General features: G+C 24.5%; 1 protein-coding gene across 4 annotated transcripts in view; it reads left to right on the top strand.

The window, feature by feature from the left end:
* The window catches only part of LOC114129312 (fasciclin-1), a 63595-nt gene that overhangs the window by 45391 nt on the left and 5913 nt on the right, over positions 1–12291 (top strand). For 3 of the 4 annotated variants that reach the window (XM_027994009.2, XM_027994010.2, XM_050198178.1), the window contains exons 2-8: positions 3708–3852; positions 7430–7602; positions 7675–7808; positions 9949–10045; positions 11130–11310; positions 11589–11749; positions 11847–11858. In XM_027994009.2, the coding sequence (XP_027849810.2) occupies positions 3708–3852; positions 7430–7602; positions 7675–7808; positions 9949–10045; positions 11130–11310; positions 11589–11749; positions 11847–11858 (903 nt within the window). The remainder of the gene's footprint in view (positions 1–3707; positions 3853–7429; positions 7603–7674; positions 7809–9948; positions 10046–11129; positions 11311–11588; positions 11750–11846; positions 11859–12291) is intronic. The other variant, XM_027994008.2, reaches the window with a different exon arrangement.

The following is a 12291-nucleotide window of genomic DNA, read 5'->3' as shown; positions in this document are numbered from 1 at the left end:
GTATTTAATGTTCATTAATTATAAGATTAATTTTTTTTTCTTAAATTTAAATGTTCATTTAATGTTTTTGCAGTTCTTAAGTTTTCGTATTGTTTGGCAGATTTTCAATTATTATAACGGCAACATTCCATCCCATTTATGTACTTAATAATTGTTAACAAACTCATATGACCTCGACAAGTAAAAATCAACCACGCCTTTCGAATATTCTCATTCGCTACCGGTACTTCAAATCAATTTCCTATTCAAAATTGTATGTATCTTAGATACATTAAACTATCATATATTGCATTATAATTTTACCGTGTTTGATCTTTCTTTACAGTTGTAAATATTTTCAAAACTTTTAATTACATATTGTTATATATTTTTTGATTAAATATATGTACTTCTTGAAAACTAAAAACCAAGAATTCTATTGGAATTCTAAGTTTATCTGTTAATTACTGTTGCAAATCTTGCATATCTAATCAAATGTTTTTATTTTACTATTGCCTTCTATACTATTCAAAAATTACAAACGTGTTAAAACAATAAGTTTCTTAAATGGTATGAAATGTGTTGATTTGTTTATTTGTTATTTCTAATAACCGAATAGAGTAGAAAAATAAGCATAATAATGCTTAACAAATTCGCATTTACAAGCTTTTTAGAACTATGTGCAATAAATACAAACACTTAAAATAAAAACATTTATTTTTTCGCCTTTAATTGTGATACATCTTCTATTGTCGAATTTAAGCAAAACCACATATTTTGTTCGTATAATTTGTTACGTTGTTTTACCTAAATTACACAGTGTACTCAAAAAAAAAAATAATACAAATTATTAAAGGTAGACTCCCATAAGTATTTTTTTTGTTTCGGACGTATTATCTTAGTTTAAGAACTAACTTTGACAATGAAATAGTAGGTGTCTTGTAATCATGAATATTTTCTATAATAGTTGTATTGAAAAGTATATTCAGAAATTGGTGGTATTCAATGAAGTATTGTAGTATATTAGTATTGTGAAGTAAACTAAGTATTAATATCAATTATGTTATTTGATACTTGTGTATAAGTATAAAAAATATTTTCTAATATAAAATCGTATAATTTGTACACTTATTTCTCCAAGATCAAGAGTTTATATGAAATTCTTAGGATTGTCCGTTAGACTTTCATTTTTTGCAGCGGTATCGATTTAATGCTAGGGTTAGAGTTTTGTTTACGTATTCGCCCATTTGCCCTACAAGGGGTTCCCAGTTGTTTTGTACTACCAAGCAGGGGGTATAGATATTGAATCACTGGTGCAATATTTATAATATGGATAATAGATTTTAGATTAAAATCTATTTATACGATTATTTTAAACAATGCAACGAGGATAAAATGAAAGAAATGAAAATTATATAGCTAATAAAAGACGGGACACGGATGTAATCTATAATTTTTGAACGAGAACAGTACAATTCAAAATCCGATATTTTTTATATAGTACTTAAATTTGTTATTTTTATTATCTAATAATTTTTTAAAGAACATTGTTGTGTGATAAGTATATTGTTTATTTGTAACTTGCACACTGAGTCGAGTTTCAACAATATCAAGTATGGCAAGTATAGTATCTATGTTTTGTGGGGTTACCACGGTTTGCTGAGAGAATATTATCATATTTTATAATTCTTAACATTTTATTGTTGCCATTGGAATAAATAGGTTTATAGAACATTTTAAAAGAATCAAAAAATCTTTGTTTCTTTTGATTTTGTTTTATTATGGTAGTACTTACACTTCGAACCCATCTCAAAAAATTAGCCTGTCAACACCACTATAGGCGGTGCAAGGCTGCGAGAACATTAGTCATATTTTCACTCATAAAAAAAGTAATCCAGATAATGGGCCCTAGCTGCTGTTTAATTAATATTATTTACCCTGTTTTCGTATACTCACGCAATAATTGAGATGGGGTTGCATGCATAATAATAATAAACTATTTGGTTTGGTGTTATATTTAATAAAGGTCCAAGATATGTCTTAAAGCACAATTAGCTGTTGTAAATTATTTAATGTATGGTGATTTAAATAAAATATTTACTTAAGTATTTTAAAATTGTATGAACAATTTATTACAAATTGAGAATCAAGGTGGGTAAAAAATAAATAATGAAATTAAGTATTGATGTTAAAAATGTTAATTTTGAAAACTGATTTGGTGTGTTATGTGTAAAATAATACTTATTAATGTAAAGTTTTGAATTGTTTTATAATTTATTTTTTGACCTGCTATAAATTATATATATTTTTGAACAAAAATAACCTCGCCCATATATTTTGTTCGTTTAATCGTTTAATAAATTATCAATTAAGCATCGTTATTATTTTTTGGAATGTTTTAGATATTATCTCTATATTAATTGATATTAAACGTATTAGAAATCATACAAAATCTTGACTTATTCAATCTCAACCGTTTTAGTTTGATTGATATATTTATTTGTAATTGAATATAATTACTTAAATTATAGTTTTTTTATGATAAAAAAAAATACGTAATTTATATATGCATTATATATATTTGTCGTATACACGTTTGTCTATGTCAATCTTAATCGAATTTGATATATTGAACTACGCCCCTTATAAACTATAAATAAATGGTTTATAATGCAAAATAATTGGTAATTTTTTTTTTTCATTTTAGTAAACCATGAATAGTATTCAACGATTTATCATAATATAAATTATTCCCTATTCTAATTATTTTGAATGTCACAGTATCACTTTCTACGGACTATTATTATTTTACTCTTTATTAAGACATTTAATATAAATTTATTATCCTATAATTTAAGTAGACATTAATCCTTAAATTTTTTTTTCATTATCCATGTGCTATCTGTATGCAGATTGTAGAGAACACATCTCTCCTCGATTTACGTATGAGTATTAATTAATATGAGGATAGTGTTTAAGTTCGTGAGCTACCGGCTAAATACGTTTCATATTAAAGATTAATCACTAAATAATGTTACATCGAAAATTCTCTCAGATATTACAACATTTAATGCTCCTTCTGGTTATATTTATCTTAAGAAAAAACCATATTATGCAGAAGGAACCAAATACTAAAACAATATAAGTAGTCATCTCATATCTATTAATAATATATTATTGAAATTCATTTCAAAATCAAACTCTATGCTTACCCTGTTATTGTTCTTCCTATCAATATTTATCAACACACTAAAACTTAGTATTATTGAATGGCTAATATTGTCAATGCAACTATATTTCATTAATTATATCGATAAATATATTTATTTATTATTTAATTTAATCATTAGATATGTAATTAATATTATAATCGTATAATATTCTTACTACCAAAATCACATAAAAGTGGATAAAAAAATGAAAACGTCTATATGATTCAAAAACAATAAAAATATTTTTCACTTGTTTACATATAATTAACATATTATAATATTTTATTATAAGTTATAGTATTAATATTCAATATCGTTTGGTTTTGTATACATATGTACTTGTGCTAGTAGTAAACAAAGTAATGGTGTAGTGCTCTGTGCAAAAGTACTAATAATTAAACTTTACACTACTTTGGATATTGTTATTGTTATGATTTAAAGTAATATAAAGTCTTTCAGTAGCTATAGCGTAATAGTAATTTTTTTATCTACAATTTATTTTATGTATTATTTCAGATCTATAGCATTATCGAGAGGAATCAAATTGCCAACACGACGATACATTTGAGAAGTGTTACTGTGTTCGCTCCGCACAACGAAGCATTTATGAAGTCAACTAAACAAGATAATGACGATGAATATTTACCGTGCTATCATATAAGTGAGTAACGGGAGTTTTTTTTTAATGATTTTCGATTTTAATTCAGAATTTATAAATAATATATGAAATTTGTTGTATATAAACACTCCCAAAGGATATAGGTAGTTGGCTGGGTAGTACTCGTTAATAGTTAGTAATTCCTACTGGGAACTAAGATAATAAAAACGTATTTTGCACTTTCTTTTTTAATATGTAAATGTATATATTTTTTGTTCATTCAATAGACATTTGTTTTAAACTGATTAAAGATAAGATTTTAATAAAATATTTTTTTAAAACAACACCATATTTGTTAGACACACTCTTACGTTAATAATCATATAAATAATATTGTTGGTAGGTACCTATTTGTCAATTTAAAATAAATTAATCCATTTATAAGGAACAACAGTAATTCTATTATGATCAAACATTAAAAAAATAATAATAAATTAATTATTACTCTGTTTAACTTTGAGATTTCACTGCATTACTTAGTATAAATGAGCATTTTATAATTTAAAGTGAGATCAATATTATGAGTAAACACGAGGGTGGTAAATTAATATTGGGAAGGAAATAATATTTTTTATTTTTATATAAATTATAAACAATGATATTCAGTTTTCACAAAAGAAGGGGGGGGGGTAAATGTAGATGAAAGGAAGTGTATTAGGATGTTACGGTGCATTAACTTACCGGAGTGTCACGGGATTTGGGCTTAATAACGACAGTACACCGAAGTTCAGAACACCTTGACCGGTGGTTTTAAACGCGTTTGTCCGTTAAAACCGCGACAGCCGGATTGCATCGTCCATACAATTTTCTTTTATAAGTATTGTTATGAGCACACGTGGACGTGGTATAATGTAATTGTACACTATTATTAATGTCTACGCGACGCCATCGTTACTTGTTACGAACTAAGTCAATGGTTGACCACAAGTATGCCTACATACAAGTATATCTATACTTCCCTGCTTTGTACCGACATGTCAATAAGTACCTGTATTCAGTTATATAGAAATATTTAAATGGAATTTAGTATTTTTTTTTAAAATTTAGAGGTAGGTACTTGTTACTATTAAAGTGCTATATGTTGGTGTTTAGCCTTAGTGCGAAAACACGCATTAATTGGCTATCGTGCGTTCCGTGATACACTTATCTATTTATCTGTAAATTACTCATGTTCAATTTTTTGACAGTATCCAAAATCACTTTCTTCGCTTTATATTTTACAAATGTTATATTCTATGTGAATCTCATCAACAGTTTAAGCCATTTTTTAACACGCTAAACATGAATATGAAGTCGGGAGAAAAAATATAAGTGATTTAATATTCCTATACAAATTAATAACTAAATTGGTCAGTGATTACATAGTTTGTTCTGAATTATTAAAATTATTTTAATTTTTATGTCCCCCAAGTTCAAACTAGATTACTATTATTTTTTATTTACAATTACAAAAACCAATTATTCAACAAATGCTCTTGTTAATAGAATCATCATGAGACTAGGTAATAATACCAAAATCGATTTATTTAATTTTAAGTTTGACATTTTTAACTCAATTGAATCTTTTTTTAATTTTATTATTGTATATTTTTTGTGAATTGTATTTTATTATTATATCATTAAGATTCATCCGAATTATGTACTATTATTATTCATTAATTGTTAATTTCTATCTATATTATTCTCTTGTAAACGAACATTGTTATTTCTTGAATTTAGAACTATTATTGGATCTACCCTGTTTAAATAAATAATAAATAAATGTTAGTGTCTGATTATATGGATAAAAATATTAGTGAATATAGTTATAATATACATCTCTTTGATCTTCCATTTTTTCTGAAACGCACAGAAATTATTGAAGTATTATATTTTAATTGCACTTTAATTGTCTTTGTAGACACTGTACAAACATAATAATATATTAATTAGAGTATTCAATTAACCATTTCTCAAATATTTTTTTGAATATAATTTCTGACAAATTTGGTTCGTATTAAAAAAAAGTGTTAATCCATGGTATTTGTTTTGTTTTTGTGTTAAATTATGTATCTCATGTATTTACATATATAGCATAACGATTGAAATGCTAAATTTATTTTCCAGTACAGTTGTCTCAAAGTATTTATTGTTTTGTTGACATAATTTATTCTGTACGTGTTTTTTTTTTTTATAAAACAGTTGTGTTCTACCTATTTATTTTACGAGGCCTAATACTGCATAGTATTGTTATTGTACAATAATAATGATTTTTATTTATTTTTTTTACCTCATTCTTTGCGACTTTTTTCTCAAGGAACTTCAGAATTTCGTTATTTGACACGGTGCGAGTACGCATATTAGAAATTGAAATCTCCTAGGCGGATACAGCATATGCTATAATAACTAATTGTGTACTGGTATGAATAAACGTTGTTAGTGTATCCTACTATGCGGTTACTTAGTATGTGGCCTAGGGATGGAACACGCGTTCTTCTTAATACATTTGTTTGGATCTCACTGTATTGCTTTTCAAATTCTTTACATGAATTGTGCATCTTTAGCGTTTTGTAAAATAAAAACTGTTGTTCGCTTAAACGTTTAATACATGGATGAATTGATTCTAGAATTTCCTTAGAATATTTAAACATTTTGTTCAAACATAAATTGAAACTAAAAAATTAGATTGAATATAAATTTATTCATGCATGAATTTTAATAACGCAAGTTTGATAAATATATGTATTAGACCTACTTCAAAGTATAATTTGATTTAAAACAGAATATGAACTTTAGGTAGTAAAAAAATCTAACCTCTTTCCCTTGAATAAGTATGCGTAATTGAGTCTAAAATGAGATATAACTAATAGTAATGTTATATTGCCTTATAAAATTCCATAGGTATTCAAATATACATAACAGTAAAACCATTTATACAACACGAAAAAAATTGAGTGATATTTGATAAATAGTATTTAGAACTTTAATTTAATTCCATATAAGCAATTATTAAATGTTATTATTTATAATTTATATTAATTAGAATGGTAAAGCTTTCTAACTTGTATATTATACCTTAAAAGTTAAAACTATTCAAACAAAATCTGTTTAGGGGGTAAATGACGCCTATAATTTTTATCAGAAAAAAGTAAAAACTTTCTATAGATTAAAAATATGCTTTAATAATATAATATTTGAAGATTGAGTGTGAATTTTACATAAGTACCTTTTTTTTCAAGAATCGCAGACTCAAGAAAAAGATTTCTTTGTAACGATAGTTTCCTTATAGTCGTATAAAACGTATTTTTAGTTTAAGCGCCAAGATCAGCATCACTCTATTTGAAATTTTTCAAGGATAATTTTTTTATCCTCAATTTTAAAAGTTGTAATTTTAATTTGGTGGTTTTTCGTTTTTCATAATAAATTATCGTATAACTTTTTTATTTCAAAATAATTGTGTCACAATATTGACTGACTATAGTATTATCTATATTTTCTTTCATCATCATTGAGCTTTTTCAGTGGTGTACAAAATCATTTTTGAATCTATTAAGTTTTTAATTTAATAAAATAAATTGCTAATGTTAATTTATATTTACAGCAAATGTACCAATGAAACTGGAACAATTGGGAAAGTCGGTATTTTCTGAATTAGATGGTAATCCGCCCATGTGGATTACAAAAAAAAGTCCAGAAGAAATTTACGTTAACCAGGCTAAAGTTGTCTATCATTTAGCTAACTATGAACACAATAATACATTTGGAAAACCTCAAGTAAGAACAAGTTTGCTAGTTACAGTTCTTTGATTTAAAAATATATACTTATTAAATGTTGTTTATTAATAGGTGTTGCACGTCATTGATCAAGTTCTCCAACCATTGAGAATGAAGAAAAATAGTCCTCAAAATGTTTACAATCCTAATGCATGGGAATTCATGGAAAGTGCTGAATACTTGGATTTAGATAGTTATCACACTAAGTAATTATTTATTATTTAATAAAAAATATTTCAGATCAATTATAAATTCTTCTATAGTTTAAAAATATAATTAATCATTTTTATTAAGAGAACTAGGTAACCGCATTTGATATGCTCCAGGCTCCTATTAGTATTTTTTTTCATAGTTATAACAATTTTACCGCTAATTTAATTTATTTCCTTTAAGTATCTATGCACTTAGCGTGCATTATCATATAAGTCTTAAAGTTATTGAGTGTTTTGTAACTGGACAAACTCCCTCCTTATACTATTATCATCTTGTAAATTACTTTCCGTATAAACAATATTAAATTTATAGATGTGGTATGAAACTAAAATCATAAAAATAGTACTATTTATCACGATAATAACTTAATGTCTTTATTTCAACATTGAACTTCAAAAATATAATTTTAATTACAAATCCATATCATTGTTTTGATACATTGTTAATGATTTTACAAATGCACTAATAATACACAATACTAATAATTTTCCATATTATGTTTGTGTAAGGTTAATGTGTACGGCGGTTTTAATAATTTAATGTATAAAAATATAATACAATATAATATTATGTATTTAATAGGCCAATATAACTGTGTATCAATTGATTTGAATTTATTTAATTATTACTGTACCTAACATTCATTTTCAAAACTTGTATTTCTAAATTAAATTTCTCTTCTGATCATGTTTCTTACAATAGAATAAACATAAACCTATAGACTTTTTAAAATTTTATTTTGTGTTTAATATTATTTACAATTATCATTAAGAATCTCATTAAAAACATTTATGACTGATGTTCACTTATAGGTATTCTTTTCAATCTTCGAAATAAATTTAAAAAAAAATAAACAATAGTTATCATTTGTAGGTTATTTTAAATATTTTTTTAAATATTTAGTTTATTTTCTAATAAATATATTTAATATTTATGTATTGATTATCGTTTTTTTTTTAAATTTATTTGCTACTAAATTACCTATTTTATTTTTTGTAAAATTTAAAAGCTACCTTGTAAATTTAAATTTGAATTATGAATTTTAAGTTAAGTAATTCTAAATATTAAAAAAATAAGTCCATAAAGTGCATAAAGTTAATTTTTAGAAATTGCAATTGTATGTTACGTATAGATCATAGATAGATAGATATCGAGTATACGTACGACCGTACGGGCGTCGTCTGAACGAATATTGTCTCTTGAGCTAAAGAGCAGACCGCTTTGTCTTGTACGATTCATTTCCTCTCGTACTGTTTCTTTTAATTACATTTAATCGTTTTCGCTTCAGTCCTTTACACCCACTTCCATAGCATGTTTAATTACCTCATTGAGGGGTCTCCATACCACCTCGGTCAGGGGCATACCACGCATTTTTTACTCATACATCCTGTTTATCGTTGGCAAATTGTTAAATATAGATCATACCCGTTCTTTTACACTTATCAGCATAATAATTGTGTACTTAATTTAAGTACTAAATTGCATCAGGGAAATAAATTATCAAATTCAAATGGCATTTTAAAACTAATAATATTTTTCAAATTAAGTATAAAAATGAAAATACGATTATAAACGTTATTTTCTTTTCATAACTAATATTTAATAATAATTAATACTTTACTAAATTGGCTATTTCCTTAGTTTTAAATAGAAGAATATTAGTTAGTTGGAGTGTTGAAAGCATAAATTAAATATTTAATTATATATTAAATATATATATTTTTTTTTTTATTCAGTTCTTAGCCTTTTTAAAAATGTATATTACATCCCAAAAATACTGAAAAATTAATATATATTCAAGTAATAAAATAATTTAAAAGTTATAAAATAGTGAAACTATTTTTCTTAAATTTTAATTTAACCTTAATTATTTATTAGGTTTTGATTTTTACAACATTGAATGCGGCAATAAAATGAAGCGTAAATAATTTACTTAGCTTAAACCTTAAAAATTAACTAAATTTTTTTATTAAAATTAGGTTAAAATATTTTTTTTTAAATACATCTATAAACCCATGAAGCAAAGTGGTGATAATAGCGTTTAAAATTTAAAAAAAATTTTAGAAAAAATATAAGTATTTTATCTGTTTATTCATATTCTGTATATTTTAATTATATTTAATTTTTTTCTAGCACTTTTTTGCAACGAGTACAAAATCTGGATAAGAAGAGCGTATTTTCCAATCAAGGTGGACATACTTTTTTTATACCTGTAGATGAAGTTGCTAATGTAAGTATTATAGATTATAGATACTATATAATTTATTTCATTATACTGTATTCGTGATTCAAAAAATAATATCGTCATTCATAAACATGGATTTCTTTGTTAGGTTGATATCTAAATAGTTTTAAAAGATTGACTGAAATATAATAATATATATTTCTCACAGTACCATTATACTATTTTTGAGTGTTCAATAAAATAAACTACCACCTTTATTATTATAATATTATTTAGGTAACACCATCACATACTATCATTTTAAAAGTGATTTCATATTTGAGTATGTGTACTAAATTATGACGGTAAAATATTGCATTATTCACCATGACTGTCTCTTTTAGTTTTACATTTGTATTTACATTTCAAAATTAAAAATAGAAGTTTTCTTAAGTACCTATATTTGAATATGCGCTTTATTGATATTACCAACACTCTACAATTATTATTTTTAATCAATTCGATTTATAGTTTATAATATTATCAAATATTATTCTTATAAATTCGCAAAAATAATGCCAAGAGTTTCTATTGTCTAAAATCGTGTAGGTCTTAGCTTTCACCATTTGGTGAACATTGTTATATAGGATTAGCTAAGCTTTATTTTTGTAGATAATAATATGTTTGTCAATTATTGAAACGTTATCCTATGTTGTGAATCGTGACCAAACTATGTTTTCAAGAGTGAATTGTTACAATCAGTATTTTTAACTATTTTAATTAACTTAATTTTTTTTAAAAGAATCCATTTCTAAATCTAAATGGCAATATAACGGTGAAATTTGATTTCGCAAATAATAAAATGTCGTTACACTATTCCAACTTAGAATATAATTATTTGTTTATGTTAATTATTTATAATATTTTTTAGTTAACAATAAATTTAAAATGTAATAAACAATTTATATAAAGATGATATTATATAAATTAAATTAGTTACAAACTATAAAATTTAAACTATATAATTTATGTATCTAAATATCTAATCATTATATTTTATTTTTTTATTTTTTTGCGCCGTTAAGGATTATTTTACTAGATAATTAATGTATCTGTATGATTTAATTTTTAATTATTTAATTGTATTTAGTATCCCAAAGTAAGACCAGAAAAAATCGATGTGAAAGTGATTGACGCCCACGTCGTTCCCGATAACGTATTATTTTTGGGACCAACCAATGAAAACGAGCAATTTAAAACTTTGGCATTTACTGACATGCTTAAAGTATTTGCATCTCTATCTAAAGCCGAAGAAGGGGATAAAACTAAATGTGAGTTCTGTTATAATATATTACTGATATTGAATTGAAAATTTTGAATTTAAAATGTAATTTTTACGTTTTATGTGTTTTATGGGTGTTTCTTATTACGTAAATACACTATTACTATTTTATATGATTCTTAAGCATTAATATAATATATAAGTAAAAGTAAAAGTATATCATCAAGTTTATTAAAATACATTTTTTAATTTGTATTTTTAATGTTTATAAAAATTTAATTCACATTAAAATGTATATTTTTGTAAAACATATTATTATTATTTTAGATTACGTAAGCAGTGACACTGTTGTTGGTGATGGTGTTCATCCGACTGGAGCTGTAGTAGCAGAAATTGTTAAAGCCAACATACCTGTCAGAAATGGTGTGGTTCATTTGATTAGTAGACCATTGATGATAGTAGATAACACTGTTAAACAATTCATTGAGGTCAGTTAATGTTTTTATTTTATTATAAAGTACATTGAAATTATAAAATTTTAATTTTGTTTTGTTTCATATTTGATGCTACTGGATATAATAAAAGCAGTCGTATAAAGTAAGCATATTTTATGATTGAAGTTATTTTATTTCTAAACTTTGATTTCTTTTTTAAACTTATGTTTACAATTACATTAGTACATAATTACTTACTACTTTATTGTATTATACACCTATTAACTATAAATTAATGACCTTAGGACTTACCCATCTTAAAATAATTATTTACTTTCGATAATGAACAAATAATTTTGAATAATTAGGCGTTTTAAAATTTAAATTTAAATGGCCAAAATGAAAATGAAGATGAAGTTAGATTTGACAGTTCGATTATAAAATATTTGTAGCATTCTATAACAAAATGTACTTCACTGCTTTTCAGAAATAAAAAAATAAATAATTTGAATACAGATTTATGTAAATTAAACAATACATAATATAAAAGAAACGTATGCAGTTTGTTTTTTTTTTTATAGATTTAAAATAATCAA

This window comes from Aphis gossypii, chromosome 1 (genome assembly GCF_020184175.1).
Source record: "Aphis gossypii isolate Hap1 chromosome 1, ASM2018417v2, whole genome shotgun sequence".
NCBI classification, from domain to species: domain Eukaryota; kingdom Metazoa; phylum Arthropoda; class Insecta; order Hemiptera; family Aphididae; genus Aphis; species Aphis gossypii.
The sequence above is the reverse complement of the archived record's forward strand: the minus strand, read 5'-3'. Positions and strand labels throughout refer to the sequence as shown.